This window comes from Triturus cristatus, chromosome 3_1 (assembly GCF_964204655.1).
Source record: "Triturus cristatus chromosome 3_1, aTriCri1.1, whole genome shotgun sequence".
NCBI lineage: Eukaryota > Metazoa > Chordata > Amphibia > Caudata > Salamandridae > Triturus > Triturus cristatus.
This window is the reverse complement of record NC_140583.1, coordinates 648329222-648349098: the sequence shown is the minus strand read 5'-3', so window position 1 is coordinate 648349098 and position 19877 is coordinate 648329222. Positions and strand designations below refer to the sequence as shown.

The window sequence follows — 19877 nt, the reverse complement described above, 5'->3', positions numbered from 1 at the left end:
ATGCATCTTGAAGAGGAAAGCAGGTCAGCTCAATTACGTAAAGCTCCTCAAATGGTAAAGATAGAACTGACTGAGCAGTGGGCCAATCTCCCTTCCCGCTATAGTTTTAGATTTAGTAATTTTTTTAATTGTAGCTTTTTATATCTTACCACAGTATTAATATAGTCTTCTACGCTGCTACAGACACACAAAACTGTTTCTATTGATGTTGGTTTGTAATGGTTTTTATTAACTGTACAATAAAGTATTACCTATGCATGCTTGCAGGAAAAGGATACAAAGTGGAAAAAGATGAATTACAATATGTGCAAACAGAAGTTCACTACCTGGGACAGATCATCTCTAAAGGCTGGAGAAGGGCGACACCCGACAGAGCAGAGAGTATCAGAAATATGTCCAAATCCACCATTACAAAGCAGATGCAGCAGCTCCTAGGGCTCGGCAATCGTGCGAGACAGTGGGTATTTGATTATGCTACCTTGACTGCACCCCTTTGACTGCTTTAAGAGTCCTGTGACAATGGAAACAAAATAAACTGGACCGATAAAAGAAAGAAAGCATTTCGGGAGCTGAAGAATGCAATCACAAATACTCCAGTGTTAGGTACACCCGACTACAGCAAACCGTTCTACCTCTTTTGTAATGGTCATGGAATGACAATGGCAGCCGTACTGACTCAAAGGCATCCAGAGAACACAAACCAATTGCCTACTCCAGTGGGCTGCTAGATCAGGTCATGAAAGATCATTATCAATGTGAGCAAGTACTGGCAACAGTAGCATTTGCAGTTCAGACCAGCACTACACTAGTGATGGGATCACCTTTAGCACTATACGTAGAACATGCAGTATTTTCTATTTTACAAAGAAAAACACCCTCACAATTCTGAGGGCGTCTGGGTACGCAGCAATTCTTTCAGTACCATCTTTACAAGTGGTAGGCTGTCACAGTTAACCCAGCAACGTTTTTCACGCACCCAGTTTGACGATGAACAGGCACATGACTGTGATAATTACACACCAGAAAAAAGCAAAGTAGGAAAAGACCACATTCCAGGGAGCATGTTACTCTTGTTGATGGCTCCTCTTTTACAGATCAAGAAACGGGTTAGACAATCAGGAGCAGCTGCTGTAAGAGCTGTACAGCAAGGATCATCTGATACATCACAAATGGTTTGCCATATACCCCTGCCAGCTCATTTTTCAGCGCAATTGGCTAAATTAGCAGCTATTATTGAAGCATTGCAGCGCCACACAAAAGGGAGACGTGGCACAGCGAGATTGCCTTCAGTCACCAACAGATTTTATTTACAGGCAAGAAAGTACAGGGAAGCCAGAAATCTCAGAAGCCCAGTTGTACATGGCTCTAGAGCAACTACATCTTCCAGCACACACAGCAAAAGAGAACCTTCTTGCTATATTACAGGCAGAATGGTTCATTCCACACCTATCTGAAATGATTTCTATGTACATTGCAGAATGTGCAATGTGTCAACAGCATAGCCCTAAGCCAACTCTAAAAGGGATTACCTCACAATACCACAACCATCAGGTCCATTAAAATATATATATATTTTAAACACCTAGATGTATCTTACAGTAATTAATTGTTCATTTTCATGATGCATTGGGGCAGGACCTGCTGCACATAATGAAGCTAAAGCAGCAGCCAACTATTTGATACAAGAGGTGATTCCAAGAGGGGTTGTGGCGGAAGCAATCCGCTCAGATAACGGTCCTCATTTTGTTAGCGCGGTATTCCAATACATTTGTGCCGCCCTAGGAATAAAACAAACTGACATCTACTCATCGTCCCCAAAGTAATGGAATTGTGGAGCACGCCTGAATGGTCTCAAGAGTATGAGAAGCAAACTATGTGCTACCCTACAAAAGAAATGGCTGTATTGCCATCAGTAGCTTTGTAGGCTCTCAGAAATCAGCCAGGAAGCGACCACTATTTAACAGCACATCAAATTGTGACATGACATTGCATGCCCACCCCTTTAACACTAGCAAGGTAAAAAAAGGATGCCTACAAGACAGCTGAGTTTATAGGAGACAATAGGAGTGACCCCCTCATCCTAGCAGACTACCTCTTGGTCAGAAGGTGTACCTGTGAAACGTAGTCCGCAGATGGAAGGATCTTAGCTACGACAGGCCAGTCTCGGTGAAGATGAGCACCCCTACTGCTGTAAAGGTGGATGGTCGGAAACCAAGTCCAACCTTGCCAAAGACACTTCTAAAGGCAGAAAAGGAACAAGGGGAAAACAAGACACAAGAACAACGTTGGCTCCCTTCAAAGCACAAGAGGAGTATTTTGTCGTCTATACTAGCAGGCAGGTATGTATTGCTGTTTTATATGTCTTCTTATGACTTCTCATGCTGGCAGCCAACTTAAAATGGTATTTTACTTCCTGTATGGGTTTATGTAATAGTATTAAGAGCTTGCAGAGAGCTGTACCTGAGCAAGAAAATCTCTTATAGTATTCATGCTGGCTTAGTAGATAATATGTGGCAACATGTCAGAGATAGGTATGCAGACTTCTAATACTTCGTGTTTTGTGTGTTCTTTGATTCCACAGGCCACTGACTCAGATAAGTTACTCAGTTAAGGAGGTACCGCCAAATATTACTATGTGCCTGTTACACCTTCTACTTTGTTGGATACAAGCCAAGATGCAACCACTGTGGGTCAGACAGGGAACATTCTTAGTAAACGCTACACAATATGAAAAAGAGTTAGCTGATGTAATAAAGGTCCTTACAGACCACAAAGTTAGTATTGAAGTTAGATGCAATGGCCAAGACAGGGATAATGAGGGGCAAGGGTGAAACCTGGAGAGCTAGGATATTGCAACAGGGATTTTTATGGGCATCCCGACCTTCACTTTACTGCCAGAATTATTCTGCTATACATAGGTCACAAAATTGTCAAAAAAGACCATAGCTCCGAGTGAATGGGTTAGTATGCGTTCATGATCATTGGCATTGTGGTGCTACATTAGGGTGCAGGGCACCATATTTATGGACAGGAAATAAGACAGATAACAGAAGTGTTAGGTAGTGAGGGATGAGACTATATGTAGGTTTTGGGTAGAAACGCCAACTCCGCTTAGAGCAGGTAGAAAATCCATTTTCTCTCTTTGCGTTTCAGGGGTAATGGTCCAGGTGACAGAACACCAACTGCAACGTCATGAAGTTTAATGCAGACATGCAATGTGGCACCTCCAGTCTAATGGGTTACTGGAGTTATGGTAAATGGCTTTATACACGACTTCCTATGGGCTGGCAATGCCTCTGCTCTTGAGCGACATCACACTCCCTCCTTGGTGATTCCGGGGATGGATATATCCAAATTGCATGATCACCCTACAAGCCATCCAACGACTTTGCAGTTCTCTTCCTTCGATGATGATGCAACAGAGTATTAGGGTACTACAGCTTGGGAAGACATCCCGCAGGAGCAAATGTTGTTCAACGACACCAAAATCTTTTTTTAGCAGCATCCTTCTGTTCGTTCAAGCAAAAGCAACCACACGTTGATTGCAGATCACACCGTGGGAGTTGCTCAAGGCTATAAAATGCCACGGAGGATGGCTTCAATGCCAAAGAAAAACTGGAGCGCCATGACAATGCTTCTGCAGCACAGATATGCATTAGATTTGATGACGATGATGGAAGGAGTAGTATGTGCCAAGATACGCACGGCCTGTTGAACTTGCATCCCACACAACGACGCTAATAATCTAACATTAACAGGGGCCATACAAACTTTGCACAACTTGCTAAATAAGATGGTGGATAAGGGGGATGACCCGACTGAGCGGCTTATGAGGTGGTCAGCTTGGGTACCATTGTGGATGTCCGGAGTATTTAGGGCCTTTGCTTGTATTCATGATGTTGTTGCTGATATTCTGTCTCATTCGGATAGTGATAGGATGTGGGTAGAGAGTCAGAAACTAGGGCGAAGTTCACTACTAGATTAGTTAATATAATGCAGGATGTTGCTGAAAATCTGTACAAAGAAATTACACTAACCAATAGGGTAGGTAAAGAAGTAGTTGAGGATAAAAAAAAAAAAAAGTCAACTAAAGGGGAGAATGTTATAATGAATTTTCGAAAATAAAGGCCTGATCAGGTCAATGGAAGAACCAGCAGGAAGAGGTGTTCAGTGTTACAAAAGAAATATAGGTCTAAGCTGTGTTCTGTAGCAGAATGAAAAAACAGCACAGATGGAGTCAGGGCCCTGGGGGAGGGCAGTAGATAAGAGCTTCTGCAGAATAGAGAAATAATTAGGTATAGTAGAGGACGACGGTCACAAGCCCGGTTTGAAAGAATATGTATCTGAGAAAGAAAGTAGATAAGGCAGCAAAAGACGCCGAATAATTGGGAGATTCAGCTTTGCTGGGTAGAAGATGTGTAGGGAGTAGAGCATTGCTATTCTTCAAGTACGACACACCAAGATCATGGGTAGTGTAGCAGTCAAATGAAATGATGACATGCACACCCAAGATGCATTTTCAAAATCATGTGATTAGTTTTTGCAGAAAGTGTAACTTGTGATAATGTTGTGCTTAGATGTTTATTGATTATGTAAAATGTATTAATAAGACTAAAAAAGAAGCCGTCTGTCGTACGCAAGTCGGAGCTCAAATTCTGGATGTGTGAGGGCAACAAGGAATAATCACAAGAAATTCCAAGGATTATTCACGTCCAACCTAGCTTTCCACCCTACAGGAACAGTACCTTCTAGATTTGCTGGAAAACTTAACTAGTCAGTAGGCGTGTTAACCCACAGGTTACACAGGACTAGGAAAATTCCACCGTGTTCGTTGAATTAGGCCTTCAGGGTCATGCCAGCTTCCTACTGGAAGTTGTCATATGGAGGGTGTAGTCACCCTACAGGTAAGTACTCCATTGGCTTCTACTTGACACTCCTTGTAATGCCACTAAACAGTATTTAGGTGGCACCCCTGATGCCAGGACCCAAGATTCGACAGACAAAGAAGATGTTACTCAATGGCCTGTGCGCACACGTAATTAGATGTAGACAACTAGTACTGTCCAAATCTTAATCCAAGTATGACTATTATATTATTCATTACAGATTAGTTCGAACACAATAATATGCGTGGAACACTCCGGATGATTCGTGTTCGTTATGTTTATTGGAGATCTCAATGCCCAGCCGACACGTGTTTCGTCAGGGTCAACATCCACGACTTCAAGGCTTCACGGCGCAAAAAGATACAGTTCATTGAGTTCACAGTACCGGTAATCCTTCCAACCCGGTGCAAGTAACAGGGTTAGAATCAACATGTGAGTTGTACTTCCAATCCAAAAAGCTCAAAAGGAATCAAAACTCCAATGGCGTGTGACCCATTCACTTCCGGTTTATTGACCGCCAGTCACGGATTGAGGGCACACACAGCAATATTTCGTCACTTTTTATGTCAGAGTGCAATTTTGGCCGCCACACTCGGCTTTTCCTTCCCTTTGTGTCCCACGCCATTGGAGGTTTTCCCTTTGCCTGTAGCACCACATTGAATTTTGTAATCTGTATAACTTGCGGGATTCTGTGAGGCGCCATCGTATACCACATTATTAATAACCGATAGTTTTTTGTAATCTAGACAAAGAAGATGGGCTGACCCAAAAACCAAGGAGCAACTACTGGCTCGGTGCCAACCCTGTCAGCTGCACCCAATCCTTGAGGAGAAACTGACTCATTCTGCCGCTGTGCAGACTCGAAGACACTCCGAGGGCTGCCAGAGCTTCGTAATTCGCCAGAGAACCACCTTGGAGTAGAGGAGCTACTCCCCTGCAGCCGCAGGCACCACAAGAAGCAAGGTCAGGTTCACCATCCTGCTGCTGACCAGGACTGCCGAAGCTACAGCCACCCAGGAAGAGGTCAACCTGCTCCTGCAGGTCCGATACGTCCTCCCTCCAAGTGTAGGGGCCGCCAGGACCGACCGGAGCCACACAACAACAAACTCTTTGGTACAAAACCCCTTGCAGCAACCAAGGATTGTAGTGTCCAGACGGAACACCAACCTTGGAGAAAGACAGACCTGCATGTCAAGGGAGTTCAGTGACAGTCCCATTGAGAGTGGCCTAACTGCTATCGCAGGTACACTATTGACACTGCCACTGGTATTAGATTCCCACTTTGTACAATGGTGTTTATGGAATCCACTTCATTCATCGAATCACAAGTTGTATATGTTTTCTTTTGTTTATTGTACGCAAACTTATAATTTGATTTTGATTCAATAAGGTATACTTATCCCTCAACACTCCTATACCACTTCCAAAATTGCTTTATTCTGTATTGCGTTTCATAATGTGCAACGTTGTGATCCGGTCTTTTTTTTTTTTAATTTTAATTTTTTATTTGATGCAAGTGATGTCTTTGTATAAAAAAATATATATAAAAAGAGTGGCTTAACTGTCCTGTATGCCCCTCTCCTGCAGAAACAAGACAGAGCGAGAGCCTCCAACCGCCGTCACCCAACACTTCAAAGTGCCTCTGCACCCAAGAACCACAGCCCAAGTCCGAGGGATGCGACTGTGCCAACAGAGCCCGAGACCCTCAAAGGCAGAGCCCACCCATTGGTTTGCCTAGACTGAACTCCCAGTAGTAGTCTGCAGCCTCCTTGAGCAGGCCCCCAAACCATGAGTGCCTCCTGCAGCACAGACCGGACGCCTAAGGATACCATTGTACCAAGCCCGAGCACCAACTGTGTCCCTACATGCCTGAGCATCTCATGGACTGCCCCAAACTCCCGCAGAATGAGCTTGCAGCCTCTTTTCAACCAGACCATTCCTTATGGAAGTGAACAGGGCACCTGACGCCGAAACACGCCTCTGTACCCAGCCCCCCCACGTGACCTGATGGTGTGGCCTTGGACCTTGCCCCATACTCACCTTAAGTCCAGGAAAAGGGTAATGTAAGTCGCTGACAAGTGACTGAAGGCAATACATGTTTCTCCATCCATAGGAAAACCTTACCGCTCCAGAAATTGCACTGTCAACTTTTGAAACATAAAAATTCATATCTCAAAAGTACTTGCCGGATTTTGATGTTTTTAGGATCTCAATTCAAATGAAATACGTGTTATTTTATTTATAAATTGGTGTTCGATTTCTGAGTGTCTCTCTCACTGCCTTTGTGTGTGCAATAAATGCTTAGCACTACCCTCGGATATGCCTGTTTGCCCACACCACAAGAGAGAGCATTTGGTATTATTTGTGCCTCTTAAAACTAATTCGGGTTTGCCTGGACTCTTTCACAAAGGAAATAAGAAAAATTGGTGAAAGGCCAATCAGAGCCTCAGGGAGGTAGCCTTGCTCCAACCCTACTCATGCCTCTTGGAGTTTTGCTAAGAAAATCATGGTCCTCTGCAAATGAGAATATGTACCTTTCCAACACTGTGAACATCGTTCAAGACTGGACAACCTCACATGATGTAAAACTAACCCTTTCAAAAACTTAATTCCTCCTCAATTCTCCACAACATCCTTAACAGCAAACCCATCATTGTTGACAGTGCCAAATCAGGAGTCTTCCTAGATAAAAGGCCCAACCTACAATCGACTCAAGACCATGGGCAGGAATGTGCAATATCAATTGCGTCATCTCTGGGAGAATTTGCCACTACATTCCAGGGCAAGATCTAAAAACTCTTGTTCAATCACTGGTGCTCTTCAAAATCAAGTACTGTAATTTGTCATGACTGGTCTCCCCAACTCATCTCACTCCTCTTAAATCAATCCTATGCGCCACAACACATTTCATCAATGGGACCAAAAGGAATTACAACATTTCACTAAATCTGGGTACACTCCACTGAAGCCAGGGCCATATACAAGAATATTTGCATCACTCAAAAGGCTCTACCCTCCTCACTACCTGGCTGACCATCTTTAACTATCTGGAAGAACTAGATCACGAAATGCTGAGGCTTATGGCTCAAACCTGCTCAGGAAGAGCGACCAGAGTATAGAACTCCTCACCTCTGAACCCACGCACCACCAATTTGAAGCAGGCGAGCTTCCGGCTCCCATTTTAGGATGACCTTCAAAATATTCTTTAGCTAACCGCTCCTCCCCAGTTTAGACCTCTATAGTTTAGTTTCCACAATGATCCGTACTTTGAGATCTACAACACTACCTCCATTTCATTGCACTCCATCTTGTACATGGCACCAGCCAACATCCTTGTGCGCTAATTTTATGACTTTTGGTATAGCTTTTTTTATGGCACCCTGGAGTCCTCCTCCCTCCCAGGACCTACTTAATGACAGCTGCAACATGAAGGCACAGCAGACACATGCAGGAGGCGCGCTAAAGGCAAGCTTGTCTACGCCCGGACCACACTCATTACAAGAAATCCCTGTCCAATCACATCCCAGTGATACTCTGCAGGACTCCTTAGGTATCTAGACCCAGGATGCCGTTCCCAAATGCTGCCAAGCTGCCGCTCACACCAGGGTCGGAGCTTTCACCTGTACCAACTGCCAGTTCTATAGTAGCCACCCACCCACACCAATACTAACATTGCCCTCCACACCCTCACAGAACACAAGCACCAACAATGCCTTTACCCTCACCCTACACCACAACAAACCTGCACGTCAACATCCCCTTGCATGCACGCTTCTCAACACAAGATCACTCAGCAAACACACAACAGAAAAATGGGAACTTCTGAACAAAATGCACCAGACATCCTCTTCATCACAGAAACCTGGCTCAGCCCCTCATTGGCTTCTGATAGCGCTACAGCAATCCCAGCGGGCTACTTTGCTCAACAGGAACACATTCACAAGTCAGAAGGAGGAATCACTATTAGCTTCAAGGAATTCATCAAACGCACAACAGCCACAGAGAACACAACCCCATTGGTGGGACACCTGAACATCAAACTGCAAATCTCTCAAAAATTCACCCTGCATGCAACCCTTGCCTACAGACCACGAGACACCTTTATCAAATGCATCACCAACTTTGTCTCTCCGCTCACCATCGGCTCTGTGCCTACAGTCTCCTTGGTGAACTCAAAACAACACCTGCCCCAACAACTGCTCCACAGCACTCCTCGAATGCTTGAGCAACATGGGACTCACCCAACTCACCACAGAACCAGCACACATTGGACCCCATCTTCACAACAAGCAACGGCATCAAATACAGGTCCACCCCAAAGCTCACATGGATGGGCCACTCCATCATCCACTTTCAACTCAATGCACCTCAAGTCAACACTTCTATCAGGTTCAGCACTCAAAGCCACAGCTGAGGCAATATCACAAAAGCAGATTGGCTCAGCGCCCTCAGCACTGATCATCCTAGCGCCACAGACAACCTCAACAAGTACATCAACAACTGGATCAAGAACTGTGTGAATTCCTTTGCACCCATCAAACAAGGATAACAGATTAAACAAGCAGGCCAGCTGGTACGCAGAAGTCCGACGAGACACCAAACGACACTGTAAACAGCTAGAAAGGAAATGTAATGCCAACCACGACACCACCTACAGAACTACCTCCAAGGAAGCACTCATTTAGAGACACCAAGAAAAAAGTACCAGAGAACCACAACGAAGGAAGCTCCAACAGCTGCAGGGAGATCATCTTGATTAAGGATTTCACCTCATCCAACATTGCTGCCTCCCAACAACTCTGCGACAACCTGTCCAACTTCTGCCACAGCAAAATCTCAAATCTACAGCAACTTCGCACACCAACCCAACCCAAAAGAACTCATTGCTAACCTACCAACCACAAACCAGATGGCCACCTAACCGAATGGACAACCCTTACAGACCAGCAATCATGTTTACTATCCACTCAAAGCCCCCCCCCCCCCGAGGGAACCATGCCTCCCCCACATTTACAACCTGGGAACATCAATCAACACCACATCATCGACAGCTCCATTGTGTCCGCCACTTTCCCAGATGAATGGAAACTTGCGGAAATCAAAGTCCTCAAAAAGCCCTCAGACGACCCATCCCCCTGCTTCCCTTCTAGTCAAAGTGATGGAGAAGTAAGCCATCAACAAACCACTCACCTCAAACTTCACCATCTACTAGACAAAACTCAATCAGTATTCAGAAAGAACCAAAGCAACGAAACAGCAGTGATTGTGGCCACTGATGACATTTAAAACTTCCTGGACTGAGGAAAAACAGCGGCCTTCATCCAATTCGACCTCTACGGCTCTAGACACTTTCTCCCACAACATCTTCATTAGAAGACTCCACAAGATTGGCACACAAGTATCCACTCTCAAATGGATCTATTCCTTACTAAAAAAAGAGCCCAAAGGGTCAGGCTGCCACCCGTCACATCAGAGACCAGGAAATAGATATGCGGTGTCTCACAGGGATCGCCCCTAAGCCCTACTCCTGTCGACATATACAGGACACTGCTCACCAACATCATCCGATCGCAAGACATCACCGTCACCTCCTACGCCAAAGGCAGCCAACTCATCTTTTACCTAACTGAGGAGACAAACACCACCAGAACCAACTTCATGACCATGATAGCAGAATGGATGCGAACCAACAGCCTGAAGCTCATCACTGACATACCTGTATTTGCAACATGACCTCCCCATGGGATTTCATCTGCTGGATATCGGAGTTAGGAGCAACACCTATAGACCATGTAAGAAATCTAGGGATCATCCTAGGTGATAAGCTCAACATAACTGCTTAAATCAACACAGTGTGCACCTCTTGCTTCCGCTGCAAAAGCTCTTCAGATGGTCGCCTCAGAACAACAGACGTACCGTCATGCAAGCACTCATCACCAGCAGGATGGACTACGGCAACACTCTTCATGCCACAATCCCTAAACAACACCACCTATAAAGACTCCAGAACGCAGCTGCAAGACTCATACTCAACCTTCCACATCACACGGCACCTTAAGAAACTTCACTGGCTTCCATTCATTAGCGCAGCAAATTCAAACTTCTCATGCACACATAAAAATATCTACACAACACAGGACCAAAATACCTAAACGGATGCATACACTTTCACCAACTTAGAAACCTAAGCTCTGCTTCACTTACTCGCACACTCCTCACATCCACAGAACCAAATCTGCAGGTCGCTCATTCTCCTACATCGCACCCAAGGCATGGAACAACCTCCTTCAACCCACCAGAGCATCCTCCGTCTTCATGAAGTGAGAAGACCTGGCTCTTCATATAAACACCTTCAGACCACACACCTTGCCCAAGCGCCACAATATCCTCTCTGGTGATTAGTGTATTTTACAAAACAGCATAACAATCGGCAGACTTTAACAAAACAAAAAAAAAAAAAGTTCTATAGTGCAAACGGTTCAGATGTTAACAAAAACAAAAATGCAGCAACAAGTGTTGGCACGCAGTGAAAGGCCCTTTAGAAAGGTTGACTGGTCACCTTTCTGTTTCTTATTGCTATATTTCGGTGATAAACTGGAACTACTGAGGTGCATCGACTGTCCAGACAGAGTTAACTAGTGTAACAAGCATCGAATACGGATGCACAACACTTTCTGGGCTCCCCAAAATTGCAACAGCACTGCTAAAAGCCTGCCTCAATGCAGCAACAAGGCTCATAACAGGGTCAAAAAAAAAAAACTGACCACACCTCTCCTCACCTCACCTGAAAGTACTGAACTGGCTACTTTATGAAGCCAGAATTCAGCTCAAACTGGCATGCATAACACACAAAGCTCTACACTTCAAGTCACCAAGATACCCAATGCAGAAACTGGTGATCTCTGGGGGAAACAGACAATCAAGGAGCGCCAGAGACCTAGTACTGAAACAACCAATTTTCTGCACACACACAAAAAAAAAAAAAAAAAAAAAAAGAGAAGAAGAAACTTACGAACAGAGCATTCTCAGGTGCCGCACAGAGAATATGAAAATCGCTACCTCCAGACATCAGAAGGCTAACCAACCACGCAGGATTCAAGAAGGAAACCAAGATCTTCTTAATGAGTAAATTCCTACCGTAAGCATTACAGAGCATCCACACATGGCTCGCCCAAATACTCTCGCTCAAGGAAACAAGACTTGCTTCCCTCGAGATCCCTCTAATCTTACAGCCTGCGTACGTACTAAAGCAGTTATCAAAAGAAATAGATGTGTCAACTTTGAACTGGAATATATTAAATGCTATACAGGACTCTGTCCTGGAAAAGTTACCTTGTTCTGATACCCTATGTGGTCAAGTTCGCACTATACAAAACACTAAATAAATAAATTGGCTAAGCCAATGCTGGAGCGGGTAATGCAAAATTTTGTATACCCACCCCATTTTGCATGTCATTTTATTAATTAACTAAGCTGAACTTGTGACTTTGACTAGAGCATGCAAGATTGGGAAGAGTGTGAGAGTGACTGTGGTAACTGACAGCCAGTATGGCTTCGGAGTCGTCCATGACTTTGGCCAACTATGGCTACAGAGAGGTTTCCTGACCTCGAGTGGAACTCCCATTAAGAATGCAGAAGTGGTTGGAAAGTTGCTTGAGGCGATGCAGCTACCTAAACAATTGGCCGTTGTAAAATGTGCTGCACACAGTCATGGTGGCGATTATATTGCCACTGGGAACAGGTACGCCAATGACATGGCGCAGTATTGTGCACGAAATCAGAATTCGGTCAATTGGGCTAAGGAAAGAGAAATGTCTTCTTGCTCATTGATGTTCACTAACAATGTGGGAACTAATTGTAGGATGAGTCAGGAGATGAGGAAATGAAATATTGGGTAAAAGCAGGATGTGCCCCAAGGGAAAAGGATCATGTGTGGGTATATAGAGATGGAAGACCAGTTATGCCTGATAGCATGATGTCTACCATGGCACGGATGTATCATGGCCAGGGACATATTGGGAGATACTATGATCAGGTCATTTAAGCAGACCTGGTACAATGCCAAATTCAGACTTGTGTCAGAGAGTCTTTGTCAGAGATGCTTAATATGTCAGCAGTACAATCCAGGCAGGAAGACAGTAGTGAGTTTGGGAACAATAGGTCGAGAAGGAGGGCCTTTCACCAGAATGCAGGTAGATTTCATTGAGATGCCTCCCTGTAACAGATTGAGGTATGTTTTGGTAGTGGTCTGCCTAATCTCCAGGTGGGTGGAAGCATTCCCTACAAGAAGAAATGATTGGTTGACAGTAGCCAAGCTACTGTTAAGAGAATTCATCCCCAGTTTCGGGTTCCCAGTGACAATTGAGTCAGACCGAGGAGGACATTTCCATAATGAGATTGTAGGATTAATTTGTGAAGCATTGAATGTACGACAAACACTACATTGTGCCTACCGACCAGAGGCTTCTGGTGTGGTTGAACAGATGAATGGTACTATCAAAAATAGATTAGGGAAAATGTGTTTGGCCACAGGTATGAAATGGCCTGATGTCTTGCCTCTGGTACTCATGACAATTAGGGCCATTCCAGACAGAACCACAGGATTAAGTCCTCATGAAATAATTATGGGACGTGCAATGAGGCATGTGTTTATACCAGTCAACAAGCTGATGACAATTTCTGATCACATGGTGTTGGAATACTGTAAAGGCCTGGCTGACGCAGTTCATTCTGTGTTTCATCAGGTTGGACCAGATGCCACCACACTTGAAAAGAAGCAAGCCCATGATCTGAGCCCAGGAGATTGGGTAAGGATAAAATTTCACAGAAGAAGAAATTGTCTGGTTCCAAGGTGGGGAAAACCACAAGTCATTTTGACCACGACGACAGCTGTGAAGTGTGCTGGACTGAAAAATTGGATCCATGCCAGTCATACCTTGAGAATCCCAAATCCTGTGGACAGCACAGGAAAAGAATACTTTGATGAATCAGAATCAAACACTGAATCAGATGACGAAGGGTCAAAGACACAAGGAAACTCTGAAAGGGGGGAAACAGAACAAAGATCTGCTTTAGTCCCCAGAAGTGTTGCTCTAAAGAGAAGATTGCAGATTTCTGAATCCAGCGATTCTGAGAACGAGCAGGAAGCGCAAGGTTCCAAGAAGGAACACAGGAAAAAGAAAGGAAAGAGTACTGAAGATGCAACAAAAGAAATACGTGAAAGAGAAGTACCAGATGGGAGAGAGAAATTCCACCGGAAGTAACAAATCTAAGTGAACAAGGGATAGGTACAGAGAGAGAGGGACAGATTGCGGAAGACCCTCCGAGGAGGTGTAGGGAACTGCAACATCCAGTTAGGCGAAGGGACAAGTAGTCTGCATGAAGATTGTGTGCCGGAGACCCAAGGAGGGACAGAAGTAGGGAAAACAAAACAAGTGGTGGAAAAGGAAGTTGCTGAAAAGACAAAGCAAGTCGAGACAGAGTCTGAAGAGAGTGAAAACGAAATACCTGAAAGTCGAGTCCTAAGAAAGAGAGCTTGGAGGAATGAAAAGAATGACAAAGAAAGTAAAGTAAAAAGAGTTGCAAGAGTTGATGTTTGACCAAATAAAATAATGAAACTAAGATACAGACTGACACGAGTGAATTCACCAAGAGCTGAACAGGTGAATGAAGTGACAAGTCAAGAGAAATCAAAAGAAAACGAATTAACTGAAGACAAAGAGAGTACAAGAACAAGGAAAACTAACCAGAAGTATAAGTCACCAGAATTGACGTACGTGGTTGAGGATGAAATTGAATCGGAAATCCTGAGAGTTCTCTTGTCCGACATTGGAGAAGAAGAAACGGAAATTCAGGAAAATCCATATTTGGAAGACGAGAGGAGAGTGAAGAACGATGAGATGCCCAACTGAATAAAGTTAAGGAAGTTTATTGATGAAAAAAAGCAAGATATTGAAGTAAAAATAGTGGTTGGTAGAACCAAATAGGTGTTAGAACCTTAGGTTAGAAAAACTAGTTGTGAAGTAAAAGAGGCTAAGTCAAAAGACACGGTCCATTTTAACAAGATGGCTAACATAGAAAGTAGTAAAGGTAGATGTACATTCATGAAAAGATGGTGTAAAATGTGTTGTTGTTGTACAGGATTATTAATGCTTCTATGGAGCATCCTTGCTCTTGTCATTTCTTTTAAGGCCACTATAGACACTTTAGAAGGACATAGTGAGAATAAAACTAATATAGGGAGAATTCCAAAAGTAGTTTCAACTAGAATAGATAAAAATTATTTGCATAAAGACAGGTCAATAACAGATTTTTCTAACAATGTGTTTTCAAAATTATTGTATGAATATGTAAAGACAATGGACGTACGGGACTGCTACGCATGTATGCAGTTACCTGCATCTGTTTCTGAGGGAGTGACATATCATCACCTTCCAGCAACGTATGGTATAACATGTAGTGTGATAGCTAGTTTGTTTTATGAGACAGGGAAATTAGAATATTATTTTTCAGATGTAGATAACATTTTTGCACAAGTGCCTTCTTATAATAAGTTGAACAAAGTAAAACCTGCTAAGGTGAATTCTTTTTGGAAACTAATGAACTAACAGAGTATATTTTTTAGAAACAATTTAACATGCAGTTTGAAGAAGGAGGAAAAGACATTCCTAGACATGGTTGAGGAAAGGAGATTGAAAATGCAAAAGAAAGCAGCAGAAGGGAAAGTGGAGAAAACAATCTGGGATATAAAGAAAGAAAAACATTTGAAGGGAGAAGCTAGTCCAACTATAGCTTTAGATTGGCCTCAGAAAGGAAAATGTTGCATTCGAAGGAATCAAACAGCGTATGATAATTATTTTCTAGGTAATAGCGAGTGCCATGATACATATCGAATCATGGGTGGATGGGGATTCAAAGGTGGAAGAGATCCAGTCTTTCCTGGATTATATTTTATTTGTGGGAACAGGGCATATAGTTTGCCAGACCATTGGTATGGCACATGTTACGTAGGCCTGGTCTTTCCAAAAACCTTTCATATGGATAGAGGAGAAGATGGTGTACATAGTTTAAGTAATCATTTAGCTAGAACAAAGAGAATCTTGGGCAGAAATTGTAGGTGATATTGTTCAGGCATTGATACCAGCAGTGGGAATAACTCTGAATGCAAACAAAATTAGAAAATTGTCAACAGTAGTGGATCGCATGTCAACAAGCACCACTGGAGAATTTTTATTGGTTAATACTGAAATGGTTGCCATGCGTGCTATGGTAATGCAAAATCGACTTGCCCTTGATATTTTATTGGCAAAAGAAGGTGGAGTCTGTGGAATGCTGAAAGTTCAACACTGTTGTACTTACATTCCTGACGAAAGCAAAGATCTGAAGACTTATATAAAGAATATTACTGAATTGCATGATGAACTTGCACCATTGGAGGTTGAAAGTGTTTGGGATAGAATTGGTAAGAAAATAGCTGCTATTAAGAACTTCTTAGTGAAAACAGGTAGTACACTTATAGGTAAAATATTTCCATTAACATGTGTAATCTGCATAGTTTTAATGATAAGATTATGTTGTATGTGCTGTAGAAATAAGAAAAGAATAAAAAGAGAAAATTCAAAAGGGAAAAGATAAGAAACAAGAGAGAGAAATTGAAGAAATAGAATTGGAAGAGTGGAAGGAGAGCATGTATGAATCAGTAAAAAGAGAAGACGAAGGTGAAACTGAACTAGGATTAAGAGCAAGAATTTTTTTTTTTTTTTAATTCCGTAAAGGCAGAACATTTTGGGTGGTGTGGTGATAAAATCACCAAAGGGGGGGGGATTGCTGGAGCGGGTAATGCAAAAATTTGTATACCCACCCCATTTTGCATGTCATTTTATTAATTAATTATAATCGTACTAATGGTTTGGAGTGATGTGGAAATAACCAACCTTATTAATGATCGAAATACACGTGGAATTTGCATCTGCATGGCTTAATTAATGACGTGAACTAAATTTCGTACGCATACTAATGATAAATAGAACATTGCATGTTATATGTTGCTTTAGTGATGCAATTGTGATTCGTGCTTCATTTTGTAAGTATAACCTGCAATGAGTGTTGCTTTTGCTAGATAAATACACACACATATGGGTATTAGCACGGGAATAACATTTAATTAGTCATTTCTATGTATTAATTAAGTTTTGTGTTTTCTTTGCTTAAGTTGTCCATTTTGGCCTGCCAAAAAGATGGCTGCTTGCGGTGCCTAATCCGACTGCCAACGCTGAACAAGGCTTAGGTGAAGTGCGCCTGCGCTAAAGATGAGCAACAATGGCCCGTCCTGACCCCAGGCAAGATGTACTTATCAAGGCCACTGGGAGCGGTGCCAACATTATGAACACAAGACTTTACAAAAGAACCAGAACCAGCAAGTATGCTGACATCATGGACTAAACCTTATGGGAACAGAAAGGATGATCCCCGATTGTCCAATCAGCGAACTCGGATGTTCAAAATTTGTTACTTTTTACCATCAATTTTACTATAAATTATGGTAGAATAGAGAGGTAATTAGATCAGACGGTCGCTCCTTTGATTTCCTGATGACATGCTGACGGAGAGGACGGTGACACCGCAGGACAGCTGTTAGCCCAATTCTCTGATGGACTGAATTAATGCCCAAATTCCTGATGAACTTTACCTGCTAAATTGATGGGCATAGATTTGCGAGACTGCCAGATTCGACAGAGGACGACTTTAGCCAGAATAGGTAAATATGAATGGCAACTTGATCAAATGAATGATTTAATCTGCAAAATTAATATAAATTTGGATTTGAATAACTTCAGAAATGAGTCGGGTTGTTTATTCATTGGAAATGTGTTAATGTAAAGATTGATTAGGGAATTAGTATTTCATTAAACCGCAACTAGTAGATCCGTCCCGGTTATGAGGGTAATACCAAATGTGGAATCTAGGGCCTAATGAGTATTAGAAGGGTTTGTAGCTCATTCGGGTAAAGTGGTATCTTCCTCCCTCATTATTCAGCGCTTAGGAGGATAATCGCCTCTTGCACGGACTAATGGTGTGTGTTGGTGTTATGGGCCCCACCAGCGAATGTATGGATAGTGTGCGTGTGTGAGATCTTTTGGTCCGTGGCAGTAGGGAGGGATTTTGTATTCCTCGCTGCATCACCAATACGTCTCGCCTATGCAAGCTTTATTGGCTTTGTCAATACTTTTCCCCAGCAATTCTGAACAGCAGAGCTGCTACTGTGCAGCATGCCTAGAAGTAGAAAATAAAAGCAATATGACGCAGGGTGAAGGTGTATATAAGAGAGACACGCTCTGGTGGGGATGCCTATGGTGGTGGAGTATAACAATATGGTTTTAATAAGCGCTACAAAGCAGTCAGCATTGGCCACGTCATAGTGCTTTTCAGGTCAAATAAAAGTGACAGGGCTGATAGAAGTGGGATAAGAATAAGGAATGGGATAAGAAGAAATAGGGAGAAAGTGGGAATTAAGTAAATAAAATAAGAAAAAAAAAAAAAAGCACAAGCACTATGGAGGGAACAGCAGGCAGGTGGAGTGGTAAAGACATAGGACTGCAATCATGTCTGGCACAACAGACGGGTACTGAATAATTTATCAAGATCTGCTTGGTCCGTGCTACACAGAAATGATTGGAAGTGACATTGTAGCTGCATAGGACAATTAAGGAGTCTGCAAAGAAGAGTGCCACTGTACAAAAACAGGTTAAGCAATGGGCAGGCTCTAAGCCCTTTTTGTAAACAATAGTGCCTCGCAAGCGAGAAGCATTCATTAGCGCATGATCTCATAGGCTCGACCCTAAAAATATAAAACAATGAAATAATACTATCACAAACTGTGCTCATTACGCCTCATAACTTGCCTTTTCTTGCCGCATAATTTGGCCCTCCAAGATGCATAATTTCCATTGGCACTGATTACACTCCAATGTTCTTGGCTTTTAAATGTGCCAACATCTTAGTATGATGTAATTTTGTGCATTTGCAAAGATAGGATTTGCCAATTTGTTTCTTATGCAATGATACATTTCTTTTGTAAAGCACTCTTACACCCTTGGATAAGGTTTGCACTACAATAAAACGCATAAACAAATAACGGGGCAAATCAGACAGAAAGCTGCAAATAAAGGAGGCGCCCATAGAAGGATAAATGGCGAAATGCATCCAGAGAAAGGGAGAGAAAAGAGTACAACGCGAAATCGACATAGGGAGAAGATAGCAATCAGTGGGAGAAGAATGAGAAAGTGGGGTTAAGCAAAGGGAATTAGCTATAAAAGGAAGGTGCAGTCGAAAGGAAAGGGGAAATTCTGAGACAGCCACTATGACAGCAGGAAAAAAAAATGCAACCGGAGAGCGATCAGAGGAGCAATGTCTTCACTTACGCTGGTTTCATCATCTTGCTCTGTCCTGATTCAAGGTCGCTAGTTACGGATCGCCACTTCCGGTGGCTATCCGGTACACTACAATCACTAGGCGCTGGTATAATCTTCCAGGCTCCGGTTCTTTCAACTTGCTCCCTACCGGAGACAAGTCGCGCCGTATTTTTCAAATCCACTCCGCCAATCACGGAGACACGTGATGTCACTAACTGACGTCGCCGGAGTTAGAGAACAGAAGACATAGAAGAAAAACTACAGCTTGCGCCAGCGCCCTCCTCCCCCTTTCTCAAATCAGTCACCAAACATTTGTAATATTCCTATTTAAATACATTACGATGTAAAATATTAATTTAGTTTTAAAAACCGTGAATCGCAATCAAATGGCCTATTGCGCAAACAATATTTGAAGGTAAACACAGTATACTATTCATGCCTTATATTTCAATAACTTACGACATAACTAAAATTTTGAGCAGCGGCTCACATTTCTATTATTTGGGTGTTTTACTTACTTGCAAACGAGAACTGCAAAGTAATACGTTTGTTTAGTGAGCTGTCAGGTTTGGGCTGCATC

General features: G+C 42.9%; 1 protein-coding gene across 9 annotated transcripts in view; it reads right to left on the bottom strand.

The window, feature by feature from the left end:
- The window catches only part of KIF23 (kinesin family member 23), a 186264-nt gene extending 166745 nt beyond the window's left edge, over positions 1-19519 (bottom strand). For 4 of the 9 annotated variants that reach the window (XM_085644658.1, XM_085644655.1, XM_085644659.1 and 1 more), the window contains exon 1: positions 19307-19488. In XM_085644658.1, coding sequence (XP_085500784.1) covers positions 19307-19320 — 14 coding nt within the window. In that variant the 5' untranslated portion in view covers positions 19321-19488. Of the gene's footprint in view, positions 1-19306 lie in introns of all 9 variants that reach the window. The other 5 variants (XM_085644656.1, XM_085644657.1, XM_085644660.1 and 2 more) reach the window with 3 other exon arrangements.
- Positions 19520-19877: the final 358 nt, after the last annotated feature.